Raw genomic sequence first — 17,949 nt, 5'->3', positions numbered from 1 at the left:
ATCCCATAGGGAAAAAATCCTAACTATATATACCTACTGGCGACCGCCAGTAGGTAATATATATATATATACATATATATATATATATATGTATATATATATGTATATATATATATATATATATATATATATATATATATACTCTATTTACCTGGTAATGGTAGGCTCATGATACAGTGCCAGTTCAGTTTGATACACTTCAGCTCTTGAACTCTGTGTTTAAATCAGATCATTGTAAGTAATGGAAAGCTATATAGAGCTCACACTTGACCAATCAATATTGAGTTGGGAGTCACGTTTTTCTTCTGGTAAATTAGTAGCAAACAAGTGATTTCGGTAAATAATGTACTTTATACAGACCTTCCAGCTTTTTGTGATTTTGCAAATCGTGAAATACCTGTGAAGTTCATAGAAGTGCTAAGATTTGTCTCGCATCTTCTGCAAAAAAACACGTCTTGGTGTTCTTCCTTTATTTATCTAGTCAGTCCTCAGTGGGATAAACGCACTGCACATCATAACATATTTATGACTGCCATCTTGAGCCATGGTCCAGACTGTGTCCATTTTTCTCACTACCTGCAGGCGTACAGCAGCACCGCAACCAGGTGGAGAAAAATCCAGCTTACCATTGGTGTCCTAGTCACACACAACATGCCACACCCAACTGATCCCTCTCTGAAACCTGGAACTGCAGGTTGTCTCTGGAGGATGGAGGGAGAAAAGGTGTGGAAAGGAGTCATTACCCCTGCCAGCGCTATTAGTGGCAGTACCAATACAACTACTGACCATCTCATGGCTACAACTGTGATAGTTTAGTCTATTTCAAGCCACCCAAAGCTATAATAGAGGCGTGGGCGGCAGGTATTATTGACTAATTATTAAAATCTATTGTGCTCATCTTAAAATTAAACAGACAGTGCCACCATGTGGTGGGCTGTCATCACTGCGGGTGTTCTGAATTAAGGGGCACATGCATCAATATTGCATTTTGCGATTCCTTAATTGCGAAAAATAAGGAATCTGCAATGCATCAAGAAATCGCTATAAAAATAGCGATTTCTTAAAATTCCTTAATTGCGATTCTCTAATTGAGAATCGCAATCAAGGAATACCTCCCCATCCATTCCTATGGGCCTAGAGGCCCATAGGAATAAATGGAAAGACATTCTTAATTTGCAATTCACCATTAGAAATTTGCAAATTAAGGGGCCGATTAGGATCGCGGTGAATCCGCATCCTCCGGGCCGGCGGAAGCCACCGCCGGCCCGGAGGATGCGGATTCACCGCTGCCGAGGCTCCAAAGACCCACCGCCAGATTCGGATGGCTGGTGGGTCAGGAAGACCGTCCGCCGCTTGTCCGCCGCGGACGCATTCCGACTGCAGCGGAAAAGCTCTGATATGGTGGAGGTGTCTATCAGACACCGTCAGCCTTATTAGGATGGGGCAGAAGACATGCTTTTCCGCTGCGGCTTTTCCGCCGTGGAAAAGCATGTGGTCTTTCAATTTTGGGGGCTCGTTGCGATTCCCAAGGGTGTTGGGGGTCGGGGGTGCACATGGGGGGTACCTATGGTACCCCCATGCATATGCATGCGCAAAGCGGCAGGCACCGCGCGGTGCCTGATGCTTTTTGCATGCATATGCAAAGCATGCACTTTTAACCTTGCGGCGGGCGCTGCTTCAAGCAGTACCCGCTGCAATGTTAAACATAGGGTATGTGACCGCCAGGGTGGCGGTCACATCCTAATCTGCATGGAGGGAACACCGCAGCCCCTGCGGACGTTCCCTCCACCTCGGGGGTGGCGGACTGACGCAGGTCCGTCCGCCATCCTAATAGGCCCCTAAGAATGCAATTTCAAGGGTGCAGGGGTGTTCAAAGGCCACCCTGTTGCTCCCCTGAAATCTGCTGAGAAGTACATTTTGCACACTCACATACCCCAAGGGCATGTGTGTGTAAAATGGAACTTTGAAAAAATGCACTTAAGTGCATTTTTCAAAGTTTTCGCAAATTACCATGAAGGTCAACTTCATGGTAATTTGCTCCCCTTATTTGCGAATATGCAAATTTTTAGAGTTTGATGCATTGCATTTATGGAATTTCAATTTGAGATTCCTTAAATGCAATTGCAATTTATAAATTCGCAATTTTGCAATTTCTTAAATTGCGAAAATTACAAAAATGTTAATGCATCCCAAAAATGGGAATTGCATTCGCAAACGGCCGAATTTTGCGATTCGCACCATTTGCGAATGCAATTTCCTTTGATGCATGTGCCCCTAAGTGTTAGCTCCGAGCACTGGAAACCATCAATCGCACTTGCAGGAAATCTCTTCAGCTGCAACTGATGTCAGTCTGAAAAGTGACAGAGAGAAGTTTCCAAAGAAGCAATTGCCCAGGAAAATTATGAATCCAAGCTGTACCTGGTGTACTTTACCGAATGCAAATTGAAATCCTTGAAGGAAACTGAATGTGCTACAATGGGACAAGAGCTTATTCAGCACCACTGATAATCTGTCATGCATAGTTCTCCTGCACAAAATAGCTGCGTTGAAAGCAACTGCATGCATTATAATTTCCCTGAATTGTGCTGCAAAACGTAGTGTTACTTTGTGTTAGATGCCGCAATAGCGAGGGTATCTGTTGACAGTACCATCAGCTTTCAGCGGTTGTATGACAGGCATGCATGGTTAAACTACGCATGCCTTTACTATGCTACCCTAACCACGAATGTGTCTGACCCACATATTTCTCTATCACTCATGCCTTAACCACACACGGATTTATCACGGAATTTCCTGGTAAAGGCATGATTGTAAGGGGATATGTGCGGTAAAGATTACCACTATCCCCCTCCCCGACCTAAGCCCTAAAATCCTATCCCACACCTTGCCTCGCAAACCTGAGGCCTAAAACATGCCCTGCCCATAACACTACACCTTCCCCTCCCCCTCCCCCGAGGTCTAAAACTGCCCGCTATCATAAGCTACGCCGACACCAGCCCCCTTCTCCCTGAGCCCTAAAACGTCCCCTCTGCTGTCCATAAAACTACCCCAACCCCTTCCACTGCCCTGAGGCCTACAACCCTTCCCCCAATTGAAAAAACGACTCCGACCCCGTCCGCCCTGAGCTCTAAAACTGCCCCCACTCCCAAACACTCCCCCGAAAACCAAGCCCCAGCCCTTAAAACTACTGAAACCCTTTCCCCCAGCCCTGAGCCCTAAAATCCTGCCCCCTTTCAAAAAAGTACTCAATTCCCCCCAGCCCTAAAAGTGACCCCACCCAAACCAGGCCCCAGCCCCACTTACCTGTCCACGTCGGGAGCTTCCTGTTCCAATGGTTATTCTTCTTCTCCCTGCCTATCCTGAACACTATGTTATGTTGTGTTATGTTATGTTATGCGTATTTATTAAGCGCACAGATGCTCCAGCGAAGGAGCATCCTGGCGCCCGACAAGGCAGCAGCACAACACAACTAAACAACACAGAACCGAAAAAACAGAATACCAAATGAACAAGAAGGTTTTAACAGCTCGGCGAAAAGAGAGCAAGTCCCTAAGGGCGCGAATCGCCGGGGGGAGGGAGTTCCATAGCACTGCAGCGCGGACTTGAAAAGAGCGTCGCCAGCCCTGCTACGCTTAAAGCGGGGGACGACAGCCAATTCTAGGTCTGAGGATCTTAAAGACCGGACAGGAACATAGCGAGACAAGAGCTTGGAAAGGATCGTAGCCGGGGATCCCTTAAGGATTTTATAGGCAACGCAGAGGACCTTAAACCGGATCCGCTGTGCCACCGGGAGCCAGTGCAGCGAACGCAGGGTGTTTGTAGTGGAACAAAATCTGGGTAATCCCACCACCGCTCTCGCTGCGGCATTCTGAATGCGCTGAAGGCGTCCAATTTCCGCTTGATTCAAGCCCACTAAGAGGGAACTAGCGTAATCCAGCCTAGAGATGACTGTAGCTTGAATCACGAGTTGCCTGGTGGTGGCATCAAAGAACTTAAGCACGGGACGAAGTCCACGCAGGATGCCAAAACAACAGGCCACCGTGCGTTTGGTATGGCAGACAAAGGCAAGGGAAGGATCCAGCCAGACCCCAAGGTTTTTGAGCTCAGAGACTGGGGTAGGTGTGAGGCCTAGGTCCAATGGCCACCATCTATCTCCCCAGAGTTCCGTTTGTTTGCCAAAGATCATAACCTCGGTCTTACTAGCGTTCAGCTGGAGACAGTTGGACGTCATCCAGCCGGCGACCGCCCGAAGTCCTTGTTGGAATCTGGGGGCGTCCACGTTGGCATCCCCGCTGATCGGGACCGCTAGCTGGGTGTCATCGGCGTATGACACCATGGTCATACCCCACTGCCTGACTACCTCAGCCAGCGGTCTTACGTATAGATTGAATAACGTGGGACTCAGCGAGGAGCCCTGGGGGACCCCCAGATCCAAAGGATGGAGTTTGGAATGATAAGGCGGGACGGCCACACTAAAGGAACGGTTGGCAAGAAAGGAACGGAACCACTGGAGAGCAAGGCCAGCAACGCCAGCTTCCTCCAGACGACGCAGAAGGATAGGGTGGGATACGGTGTCAAAGGCGGCGCTCAGATCTAATAGCACTAGACAGCTATGTGCCTTAACTTCACATATGCATAGTTAAGGCAGATTCGTGGTTCGGGCAAGCGTGGTTATGCTTGCGGGGATAAGACACATGTGGATCAGCCCACATTGTAAATGCTATTTCCTGCTTTTAGCCCTTGGTTAGTGAAAATGAGCTTGAAAATACCCCACTGGACCTTTATTGAATGCTACCTACCCAATCCTTCTTCTCAATGGGTGTGGCTTATATGGTCCACTTCCTTTTAAGGAGCATTTGTATTTTCAGAAACCCTATAAGTTAGTGAGGTGAAATCGATGGCAAGCACCCTGACTCTGAAAATTGTTAGGGCAATATTGGTGAGCTTGTTAGAAATGTAATCATATACCAAAAGGGAGTCACCGTTCCTAAGTAGAGAGAGAGAAAAAAGAAAGGAAGTAAGAGGTACTCTCGTCGGGTGATACTCTAGTTAGGGGGGCAGTGTGTCCTCATCTTGATGCCCTCACACACCCCGAAAGATGTCATGCTTCATCATTGGGCTTTTGCTCCTCGTCGGGGCAGTGCTGCAATGCCCTATGGGTCCCCTGAAGGGTCTCTTTTTTGGAGATCTTTTGATGAAGCCTTAGGGGTGCGTGGGTGATAGTGGCAGTGAAGTCCGAGTAAGTGTATTTAAAAAATAGCTGGAGTGAGAGTGATTAATTTTTATTAAGGTGATCCCTCTGTCATTTTTAAAACAACGTGTATGGTGCTGCTTTAAGGGGTATTATGTCCCTTGGTAGCTGGGTAACTATATGTCCCTAGGGGACATATGTTCTGGTCAACATGTTTCGTGCTTTAATGGTCTCAGGGGGAGATCCAGAGCGCTTCGTCAGGACCGAGTGAGAAAGTTGTATCTACAGTGGCCCAAAAATTTCGGTGCCCGCAGATAAATGAAGCGAGTAGAACTTCCCTTTGTAGGTAGGGTAATATCCCATGAGATCTGTGAGGGTCAGTTGAGAGGGTTCTCTCTGTGCATCTGGGCTGTGTCACCTGTGTGCCTCTTGCTGCCTCCGCTGGAGTGACCCTCACTGATCTCATGGGATCTTACCCTACCTACAAAGGGAAACACTACTCCCTTCATTTATCTGCGGGCACCGAAATTTTTGGGCCACTGTAGATACAACTTTCTCACTCGGTCCTGACGAAGCGCCCTGGATCTCCCCCTGAGACGATTAAAGCACGAAACATGTTGACCAGAACATATGCCCACTAGGGACATATAGTTACCCAGCTACCAAGGGACATAATACCCCTTAAAACAGCACCATACTCTATGTTTTCATAACGACAGAGGGATCACCTTAATAAAAATGAATCACTCTCCCTCCAGCCATTTTTTAATACACCTTCTCGGACTTCACTGCCACTTACACCCAAGCACCCATACTGCTTCATCAAAAGTTCTCCGAAAAAGAGACCGTTTGGGGAACCCGTAGGGCATTGCAGCGCCGGCCCGACAAGGAGCAAAAGCCCAATGATGAAGGATGACATCCTTCAGGGTGTAATAGGGCATCAAGCTGAGGACACACTGCCCCTGCAATTAGAGTAGCACACGAAGAGAGTACCTCTTACTTGAATTCTTTTTTCTCTCTCTACTTAGGAACGGTGACTTACTGTTGGTATAAGTTTAGCTTCTGGAGCACAGGTCACCAGCCCTTTTGAATAGCTCCTAGAGTCCCCCTCTTTTGATAAATAGGATAGAAATGTAATCAGTCCGTCATATCAATAGTATTTAACTATAAATACGTCCTTGGGGGTAACTGCTTTCAGTACATAGGTGTGGGGCCGGGTAGGCCTTGGATTTCACCCTGCATTTCCCTGGTGGGCTTGAGCCTTTGTAGGCCATTTTTGAAGCCCAGAGCAAGTCCTGCTGCCTCTATCACTTTTACAAGCTCACCAAGGTTAATCACAGGAGGGACTGGAAGCTCTGAGAAAGAGAAAGGGGGTAAGTAGAACGGAGCGGGAAAGTCATCACAGAGAGTAGGGGAGAGAGAGAGAATGGATGGATGGATAGAAAGAGAAAGATTATACAAGAGACTAATGGAGCAGGCTGGTTTGAGCATTTTTGCCATGACTGCTTCCTGTTCCCTAGGTCGGCCCTGCAGGGGGCTACTTTCCCTGCCATAAGCTCCTTGAAACAGGGACAGCTCTTTACCAGCATTTACATACAGCACGTTAATGACATGGTTAGGGTTTTCATTTTTGTAAAGTTAAAATAACAAGTACTATAAGTAGCCCAATATATGTGCCTTTATTTATTGGAATGCATTTCTATTTTACATTAAGAGCGCATATATTTATCCTTTACTTAGCATTTACTGATATTAATAATCGACTGAACTCTTAAAATCAGACATTACAGCGGATGAGGTCTCCTAAGACACATGCAACATCAATGTTTATTGAGCATTGTGTTCCCAATCAATAAATCTGTAACTACAGGTGTTGATTAATGAATGTTTGAACAAGTATCCTATGTTATTTTCATTTTTACTCGGCCCTAGCTATGGATATTTCTTCTTTCCGCCAAGGCAGATTTATTTCACAAATGTTGTGAGCTTCAGTAGATCAGGGTCTTAAATGATCCTTTCTTAAAAACGAAAGCAGTATACTATCAGAATACTGACAGGCATGTTAAATAGAAGCTGGCGGAATGCGGTGTCCCGCCAAAATTGGTAACACCAGGCTCCGTCAGTTTCAAAACACAGGGATGTGCTGTATTCACAAGAATGCAGCTCACCCCTGCATTATCCCTAGCGTTGGTGCAAAAAAAGCTGCCTAATACCAGCGCAGGCACCCTTATGCCATGTTGCAAGGGTGCCTGCGCTGCAGGGGTGAATGTTTATCTGCAGGAAGGGACACACCTTCCTGTACATAAAGAATCTTTACAGGCGATTTGCTTTTTCTATGTGTGCTGCTTAAGACCAGGTAGTCCCTGGTGATATTTTTGGCTCGAAAAACGATGGGTGTTGCAGTGGAACACCCACTGCAACACCCATTGCACACACCTTTCATGCTAAGTGCTGCATGAATAGGGGCATTATTTACAAGGTGGCGTCAAGCCAGGCTAAGTGGCGTAATGCCGCCTTGTAAATAAGGTAAGGACTTAACGCCACAAGAACTTCGGAAAAAGGACGTTCCTGTGGCATTAACTCCTTGTCAATGTGCCCTTGGGTTTTAAGTATAGTGCTACACAACTTTCATAGCTAGAAATATCCTGAAGGTAAGTGTATCTTGGTAAGTGTAGTTTTTTTTTACTTAACTCCACATATATGTATGTTAATGATGCATATATCTTCAAGATATGTTGATGTGGGGTGAAGAATAGTACGTATACACTTACTCTTAAGTACTTATCTTCACAATATTCTGGTAGTCAGTATTCAGGCTGAAATATTTCTGTGGCATGATATTTTGGTTCTCGATATTCTGTCTTACAACCCAAAAGTTATTGGATCCTAAACTACTCTGTTACCATCTGTTCCAACTATCTACACTGCCGAGACCGATCCTCAGAAGTCATATTCACTGAAATCACACAATTCACTCATTAGTGTAAATGGATAACACGCTGGTGTGAATAGAGTCTAGCACACACAAGATATCTGTTTCTTGCTCCATATTTCAGACACACGGACCTTCTCCAATAACAAGTAGGTGTAAACTGAATAGATCTCTTTTTGCGAAAATCTGTGATTTGCTAATAGCTTTCACAGACTAGAAGTACAAGAATTAATCCACTAACCCCTCTTTACAGCTGTATGACTTATCCCCTACCTTGAGCAGGTACACCTTGTGGGACAGTCCACTGATCTCCACCTTGCAGTTCAGTTTCACTCCAGATCTGGCCAGGCCAGCCTCTGGTAATCCATTCAGGATAATGGCCTCGTACTGGAAGACGTAGGTCTTACTTTCACTGAAGACGGGTTCTGGAAGAAAACACAGCAACAAAAAAAGTTACTTTAGCTCCGATTTTGCGTTAGACACAAGTACCCCTTTAAATGAAACCAGACAGTCACAGGTACTCACCGACATTGTGCGGCTCACTCCCTGTTGAATACAAATAGATGAACATATGAAAAACACACCTAAACATACCTTGACAGATATTTGATTCGCTTGGTCAGCATATGGACCTCCTATAGAGACAGGTATTTAACTTACTCACAAGGGCGAGGAAAGCTGCCAGGATAATTCCCCTCATGCTGGTGGTTGATGGAGAGTGCAGGTCCGGTTCTAGTTTTTATACAGCAACAATTGGGAAAGGAGGTTCTTCGAACTGTAAAGTTTGCTCATCGTATCAGTATTTGTCAGCCAAGATAAACTAAACATTTCAACTTGGCAACTACAATCCGTGAATTAAGAATAAAAAGGAGAATATTCCAGCCCTTCTATGTGTTCTAAGATTCTATACATATCTAGAAGAAGGAGACGGAGGTATCTTCGAGTCCTCATTAATATATACCTATATATATGTACTGTGATGACATAAATGTATGCTTCACCAATGTTTGTCGCTTGCACATGTTCTGATTACTTCATTCGGTCACGCTGACCTAAATAGTGATCTTATCTAAGATGTGATGAAGCCAAAGGGTTGTGCAATTGGGAATAACGCCAGCAAAGTCCCAGTGAGTGACCCCAGACGTCACCAAATCAGGCTTTGTAATGTTGTGTTATTTTAGTTTTAGCTTTTCTCAATTATTCAGACTGCATTTGCATATTTGTGCCATGTAAGTAACAGAGCTGTGCAATTTGATAATCCATGTTCGAGTTATCATAATTCATGTGTTTTCTGCTAACAAATAAGGGTAATGTGGGGAAAACTATGGCACAAGAGCTCCTCTACTTCACTTCTATTCATTAATATTGTGCATAATCCACAATTTACAAGACTAATCTAAATTAGACAACGGCCACCCTCATTCCTAATTCATTCATTATTAGGTCTCACCTACCAGACAGCACAGGGTGTCTGGTTGTGAAAGACCTATTGAGAAATGAACAGAGGGTTTACAAGCCACCATTGCTTAACATTAGCTGGCTTTCTCATGGCTTTGTTACTCTCATGTGATTCCTTCTTTTTCAATTACTTGCCTTCCACTTCTTATGTTTTGATCCTCTTCATTGGCTGATTTGTATCCTTCCTCTGCTCACATTTAGGGAACTACTTTTTTCTTTTTACATTAGCGTTCAAGTATTTTACACCTCTCTTCCTCGTGTACTTCTTCCCTCACTCAAACACTTGGTCCCCCATGCTGTGCTGCTCCTAACTCCAACCAGCTTTTCTGTAAAAGTACAGCAACAGGGATATTTTTGCTGGGGTATGTCTGAAGAGCAAACTTTAAGTGCTATTTTTATTTTATCTTTTGTATTCCACATATTTTGTGACCTTCTGCTGAATTCAATCAGCTTGCATCTAAGGCAGAAGGTGTTATTGGTATGACACTTTTGACGGCTAATTAGTCTGACCATTGGGTTACTACAGAGGAGCAAATGACTGAATTCTATGAAAAGTAAATTAGGACTTGGCAAGCACCTCCCTTTACATTCTGACACTTATTCTTTTTAAATTGTGCTCCGAGTATTTGGAAAATAAATAACACCAATTATGTGAAATAACTTTTCCTTACATAACTACCTTAAAGGCAATCTTGCTTTAGGCAAATTGTTGACCATGCTCAGTCAGTAAACACATGATGGATGGAATGCAGATCAATTCAAACATTCACCCCCAGTCACAAAGATCTGGGTTTAATTCATTATTTTGTTTGCTCACCACACCAGTTTGGACCCAGCCATATGCAATTTACTCTTTACACTGCTTCTCATGGGAACAGTCCAGCCCAAACTGCCAAGTCAGGTCATTCCTGGACCGGAAACAAGCATCCTGGTACCAGTTTTGGGGTATCACCACTCATCAGTCCGGCTAGCTTGAATGATGAATACAAACATTCACCTCCAGTCACAAAGATCTGGTTTTATTCCATTTTCTTTTGCTCACTACGCCACCCCAGATTGGACTCAGACATATGCAAATCAGTCTTGACCCATATGCAAATCAGTCTTGACCCTGCGCCTCATGGAAACAGTTAAGCCCAATCTGCCAAGACAGGTACTACCTGAACCGGAAACAAGCATCCCGGGACTAGTTTCGAGGTATCACCCCTCATCAGCCAGTCTAGCTTGTATCCAGTTACGCAGGGAGCTCGGGACCCATGTCTGGGCATTCCATTCCCACTTAGGGTGACAAAAGCAAAAGTGATGTACAGAAAGCTAAACAATGCAAAAATGTATCCCCAGTCACAAAGATCTGGGTTTAAATTATTGTTTTTTTGCTCACTGAGCCACCCCAGTTTGGGCCTAGCCATATGCAAATCTGTCTTGACCCTGCTCCTCATGGAGATAGTCCAGCCTGAACTGCCAGGCCAGGTCTTCCCTGGACTGGAAACACGCATCCTGGCACCAGTATTGGGGTTTCACTCCTCATCAGCCAGGCTAAACAGAGCACTAAACTGATAACCTGTCAGAATATGTCATAAAGCAAGATGCCCTTTAAGGTAGTGATGTAGGGAAAAGTTATTCCACATAATTGCAGCTTCTCTGAATATTGGCACAGATCAGAATGGCCAACAAGGACCTTAGTGTGTCAGACATTTGGTATCCTGTGGTCTAAGAGTGACAAACGGGGAACTGGGACAATGTAAATAATTCTCTTTAAAACTGACAGATAATGAAAAGGGAGCAGTAAATGCTGGGATACCCTGGTGACCATATATGAGGGCAAGGTCGGCTGGGACAAGAAATAGGCCTGGGCATCAAAATAAAAGAGGCCCCCCCATTAGTGACGCAAAGAGCTAAAAAAAATTGTAATATCAGGGTAATAAAACGCAAAAACCAGCCACCCTAGCCACGAAACCGGCCTGAATGTGAATGGGTGTTGCAGTGGAACGCCCACCGCAACACCCACTGCACGCCCCTTTCACGCTAATTTTAGCGTGAAAGTGGCCATATTACCAAGGCAGCATTAAGCCACTTAACATATGTGGTTTAACACTGCCTTGGTAATAGGGCGCTGACCCTATTGCCACCACAACGTCACAAAAGGTGATAGGGGCTTGGTAATATGGCCCTTTTTGCCAAATAGTATATTATAAAGAGTTTTAGACATAATTATTGATTCCACTGCAGTTAATGGAGTGGTATCAAAGCACACTTTACTTGTCCCCACTTTCTGAGAATTCGGCATTCTGCTTGGTTCAGTCTGCAACATTTGAATTTTTTTCATAATGTTTCATAATGTGCTAGTATGCCACATTACAGAAATCCTGTTGAGCCTTCAGCCAAAGATACCATCAATTTCATGCTGTTGAAAGTGTGGAGCCATTGAAGTTTCCGTCGATGTAAGCACATCTGTACATCGACCCCCTTATCCATAGCATTGATTCGATGACATGTCACATTAGGATGTAAAAAAATCACGGGTGGACCTGCAATGCGTATGATTGATGGGTCCTGATTGCAATATTAGTACAATTAAATGAACCACATAAATATTGCAGACATATGCCAGCAAAGTCCTACATGGATATTAGAAAGAAAACATTTAGAAACTATAAATTGAATACATTATTTCAATAGGTTTTTATTACTCGTTTTCTTCTGAACTACATCTCTTCGTTAATATACCCCTCTTTCACAATGAAAAGTTGTATACACTTTTGATGCTCATTAGTAGGAATGCTAAAAAAAATCAGCTAATGGTTGAACTAGTAGAACTGTAGCATTTTGTTCAAATTTCATTTCAAGTATTAAGACATTTGTTCCTGTTTCTGATTCACCATCACACATTTTAGCCTTCCTCGGAGCTTCTATGTTAGTCATTTTGTACCTTACATGTGCATGAAGCAGCACACATGTAAGTTAAAAAATAGAATTTTAGGTTTGTTTATGTACAGGAAGGGACACCTTCCTGTACATAAACAAACCTCTCTGCTCGCAGACACCCTTGCACTTCTTTTTTTAAAATGCCATTTTGTACCTTACATGTGCATGAAGCAGCACACATGTAAGTTAAAAAATGGCATTTTAGATTTGTTTATTTACAGGAAGGGACACCTTCTTGTACATAAACAAACCTCTCTGCTCGCAGACACCCTTGCACTCTGGTGCAAGGATGCCTGCGTTGGCGTTAAGTTGTGAGACTTAGCGCCATTGCAGAGGGAAACACCAGGCTGCACCATATCCTTGGTAATATGGTGCAGCCTGGCGCTTCCGAAGTGGCAATGAGAGGCGTTAAACCAAGGAGGCTAACGCTACTAACCTCCACTACCTAGATAATATGCCCCACAGTGTGTTGGAAGAAAGGTCTGGATATATACAAACACCACCTCCACTAAATCCAAACAGGATTCTTCAATAGACCATAATGCACTGTATTCCTCAACACAGCCGAAGTGTACAAGTGTGACTTGTGTAACTTGTAAGCAATAGGTACTGTGTCACCTTCGTTAAAAGTGAGGTATGTGAAACCCACGGCCCCAGGGATGATTCTTATCACCAGGTTAGTGTGGTTATCATGAGTCAGTAAGAATTTAGATTCTAGCAGATCAGCCTGCAAAGATTGCAAAATGGCTGAATGTTCAGGCAGCCAGCACGATTTGGTAAAAGTAGGTTGTATCAAAGCATACAATGGCTTGATACACTGGGCATATTCGGGAATGTATGTACGCCCGAAATTCAAAAATCACAGCAAGGATTGTAATTTTTTCAGTGTTGTAGGAGCGCGCAGCTGTGCGCATTTCTCCAAGAAGTGAGGAGCCAATCCTCGTCCTTCATTGTTGAGCTCATAGCCCAGGAACAACACTGTGTACTCTGCAATGTGCGACTTTGCAAAGTTAAATTTGTAACCGCAGTCTGCAAAATTACAAATTATGCGGTCAAGGCAGCACAGATGCGCCCATATTTCGTCGTCTGTGAGATAAATGTAATTCACAGACGAATACGCATCTGGGTCGACTCTCTAATAGAGATTCGATACGCGCAGCAAACACACTTAGACTATTCTTTTAGCCCATGGCTAGGCATTTAAAATGGCGTTGTTTGCCACCACTGGTAAAACTGGTCCATTGGGAACTTAGACCAGACAAATTGTGGGCAAAAAAAACATTGGATATGTCAAGTGTGGTTTTAAACCTCTTTCGCACAAGACCATCCACCAAAGCAGAGCCGTGGGTATTCTGTACTGAAGAGGTACCGCAATGCGAGTTTAAATGCCGGTAATCCAATACCAAATGGTACGAACCATCAGGCTTGGTTACTGTAAAAAGAGGGTTATTCATCAGAGACACACAAGTTTCAATTACTCCTTGATATTCCAATTGCTCAAGGATTTCTACCACAGAAGCTTTCGCTTCATGCCGCATGGGAAATTGAGGTTGAGGCTATGGCATAGACCGTAAGGGAATCTCGTGGTAGGGGAGAATTTATCCCAACCACAGTGAGTACGGTACAAAGCAGGCGCAAGGACCTTATCCCACTCTTCTGTAAAATTCAGCGCATGCTCCTTAGACACTGTGTGCGCAAAACTAGGGAGGATTACCTCCTCCCCTCTAGGGGCTGCGGGAAAAAAGGTGGGGGCCAGTCAGCCTCTGCTAACAAAATGTCATAGGTAGTTGTAAGATTTTCCCAAAATACCCCTTTTATGGTACGTTGTATGTCACCTTCAATTAAAATGTCAATTTCAAAAAGCCTATCAGGGGGAGCTACTCTAGTATCATCTGTCTCACCAACAATGAATTGGTCAGTCGCTGTCACCTTCAGTAGTAGACGCAGTGCCTCGCGGACAATGGTAATCTCCGCCACGCTGTCCAACAACGTCAGCGCCCATGTCAGATTCCGAAACTGCGTTCTCACTATCTGTGGCATATCGCGCTGTTAAAGCGGCAACTTTCTTTTTCTGAAACTGGGGTCTTTTCTGTGAAGAATCGTCCTGCTTGCCTTTTCCATTTTTTGGGAGGGGCTGGTCGCGACTCTGCTGGCCACCCCGACCTCTGCCACTGCCTCCACCGGACGATGAGGCCGATGTGTCCTGCAAAGAATGAGGAGAGCATTGATCAGGAACCTTAAATCGATCAGGTGAATTAATCGTAGAGCGGTCGTGCAAGTCATAACCGCACTCAGTAGACGCAGGCACTGGTGATGCGGGACGGGACTCCTGTTTCTGTTGTCGTTTTCCCTGTTTTTCATTTTTGCTTTGGAGCTTTGAGCTGCACGTCTTTCTCAGACTTCGAACCCTGATGTTGTTTTTTATTTTGGCAGAAACGGGTTTGACACCTAAACTATTACGGCCAATGGTCTTATAAGCCGCCGTGATATTTCTCTGGTAACTGTCGGGGTTTGTCGCATCAGGAACATCACGCAAGGCATTAGCCACTTGGAAGTTTACTGCATCTCCCTTTATATTAGAAAGGACAAGATCAGAAACTACATCAAATGTGCCAATGAGTCTCATTCCCAATTCAACCGCAGCCTCAGGTCCGTGTTCATCCTGAACACGCTCAATGACCGTCGGAAGGACAGCCATTGACGGAGTGCGGAAGCACCTCGTATACACTGACGCAAAAATTCTACCCCATGACTCACAGTCACAGGTTTCCGGTACCAAGTCCTTGGGTAAACTAATTGTAAGGATCATGTGTTTTTCAACGGGAGTCGAATTAGGAAAAACTGCCTCCAGCTGGTCAAATTTCTCCTCAAGCCAAAAAGGCATATCATCCTTATCTTGGGGACGCTTGCCCATAACCATATTAACCATCACGGGAGGACTAAGCTTCATTCCGGCCGGTCCAGCTGGAAGCGCCGCAATACCAGGGGATCCGCCCTGCAAATTGCGGGTGATCTATTGAACTAGGGCCCTGATAACACTGATCGCAGAGTTATATAGGGGCTGCAATTCACCAACAGGGACCAGCCCCGCATGAGGATGTGGGGTAAATCCAGCCAAAACAGGCCAAGAAGCACCTGGAATGGACAAAGGACCCAATCTAATCGCCATTACACTGTGGGGAAGGGCGCCATCAAACCAAACATGGTGCTGCCATGCAGAAATAGGAATTTCCTGTGTCCTATAAGGAACATATTCCAAGGGCACGACTGTGTGAGTATAAGTGTGAAACACCTGAGTAGCCGCATCCACAGCGGGAAATGTCACCCATGAGTAGAAAATCTCAAACCGGTAAGCAACCTCAGCACTCACCACCAACATAACAGCCATGCCTTCTAAGCCGACGTTATATGCCTGCAAATGATTGCGAACCGCAATGTGACTATGCTGCGGTATGTCAACGTTAGCCATAGCGACACAGAGGTACAATGGAAAACAATGTAGCACAACTGGGTAGTAATTCAAAAGGAAACCATTTCAAAAGATTCAAGCTTGAAAAGACCTATTTAACTATAGGTAGGTTTATCCGTCACCACTGTTAACCGGAAACAATAGTGAAGGGGTTAAGGACTGTTATATGTACTACTCAAGCATCATGTAATAAGACCACCATCGTTAGGGCGCCAGGTTGCAGGGATTCTGCTCCTACACAGAACTGTGCACAGAGACTTAGGACCTTAGTGAATTAGGATGTGCCAAAACTCACCTTAGTACCCAAAATCTCCTACCAGACTAGCATCAGTGTCACATTAGCTCTTAGTCCTATAGCAAAGAAACCAATGATTAGACAACCTAGAACATGCGACTTAGGTTACCTCAGGCAATGTGGAAAACAAGAACGCTCTTTCGTTATACTCTCATACCAGTCCAAAACAGGGAGTAAAAAGAGACATGAGCAAGTTTTAAATATTTAGTTCTAACGCTGTGTTCTCATGCGCAGCACCTTAGCTAATACAAGCAGACTTATTATTAGAAACAAGATTGTCAGAATAGTTACTATTCTATAAAATACAAAGGGAGAAAGCATGTTATAATTCTAAATGGAAACAGGTTTAAAATATACCTATATTTCACCCTCCCTTGCTAGTAGGTTATTTTATAACTAAAGAAGGTCTCTTGACATTACATAGGCGGCCCCATGCCTCTGGTATTAGCAGAAGTGGATCACATCAAATTCTGCACAAGCTCTCAGCATACGAAAGTTCTCCAAGTGTGTGTGATCAGGCCTACGCAGTGCATTATTAAACGCACCAATATCAGAGGTGGCCAAAGCCGCATATGTGTTATGTCTAGAACGTGCGCTGATCAGTCCGAACAACAACCACTGGGTTGAAATAACCTTGAAGGCCTCGGCACTCACTGTTCAGACTAAGCTTACCAAGCAAGGCGACTAATGTAGAAAAAAATTATTCTCGTGCGAAGAAAAACACTCTGCTAAACTCTAAACAATTAATAAAGTGTGTGCTGTGTGCAAAAGGCAGCAGAAAGGAAAAATGTCATTTAAACTTCTAATAAGCCCATGTCAACTTAACACTGTGTGAATGCAAGGCTCAGCCTCGGGACAATATATGTTGATATTTTTCATACTTGTCAAATATTTTCTGTAATAGGTAATCCTTCTCGTTTTTGAGTTTATCATACTTTTTCTTATATATGTTTAAAATCTTTTTTTCTTCAAATTCTACATCCTATGAGCTTTCAATGTTTGTAAAAGGATATACATAACAGTATCATGTTAATTCTATGTCAAAATGATCTGTTGGAGCTTTTACTGTAAAGAATCAAACTACATTTTTACATTGTGTACGTGACAAAGAGAAACCAAACCATGGATTTATTAAAAGAAAATACATTTAATTTGTTAGATGCTTCTCTAAAAAACAAAAAAACAATGTATTTTATGTTATTTATTTTGAAGGTTTTATATAGCGCGAACATGACCCTTGCGGGTATCAGAGCGCTTTACAAGTAAGGTAGTTACACAAAAGAGACAATGTACAAAGAAACATAGTATATCAAGTTAAAGACCTATGTTACAGCTGGTTGTTCTAATAGTCTGAAATAATGTTCAAGTGAATTTTGTCATGAGAAGAGATTTAACGTCTTTTTTGAAGGAGGCAGTTGATGGGTTGATTCTGATTTCTGGGGGTAGTGCATTCCAAATCCTTGGCGCAATTCAAGAGAAGGCGCGATTATATGTTTTCTTCTTGGCAAATCCTTGAGGCTTCAAAAGAATGTTGTTGGCACTCCTGGAGGATCTGTTTCCACACGAGAGCTCCAGTTTCTGGGCCAGGTACCTCGGGGTGTTGTGATGTAGGGCTTTGTGTGTCATGCAAGCGATTTTTAGATGAATTCTTGCTTCGAAGGGTAGCCAGTTAAGCGCTT

The 17,949-nt window shown here is 44.0% G+C and overlaps 1 protein-coding gene across 3 annotated transcripts in view; it reads right to left on the bottom strand.

The window, feature by feature from the left end:
* LOC144756098 (vitellogenin-A2-like) overlaps positions 1 to 9,025 on the bottom strand; it is a 607,161-nt gene extending 598,136 nt beyond the window's left edge. For 2 of the 3 annotated variants that reach the window (XM_078645640.1, XM_078645649.1), the window contains exons 1-3: positions 8,784 to 9,025; positions 8,649 to 8,669; positions 8,397 to 8,548 (exon numbers count right to left, since the gene is read on the bottom strand). In XM_078645640.1, coding sequence (XP_078501766.1) covers positions 8,397 to 8,548; positions 8,649 to 8,669; positions 8,784 to 8,823 — 213 coding nt within the window. In that variant the 5' untranslated portion in view covers positions 8,824 to 9,025. The remainder of the gene's footprint in view (positions 1 to 8,396; positions 8,549 to 8,648; positions 8,670 to 8,783) is intronic. The other variant, XM_078645632.1, reaches the window with a different exon arrangement.
* Positions 9,026 to 17,949: the final 8,924 nt, after the last annotated feature.

Source organism: Lissotriton helveticus, chromosome 1_1 (assembly GCF_964261635.1).
Source record: "Lissotriton helveticus chromosome 1_1, aLisHel1.1, whole genome shotgun sequence".
Taxonomy (NCBI): Eukaryota; Metazoa; Chordata; class Amphibia; order Caudata; family Salamandridae; genus Lissotriton; species Lissotriton helveticus.
The sequence above is the reverse complement of the archived record's forward strand: the minus strand, read 5'-3'. Positions and strand labels throughout refer to the sequence as shown.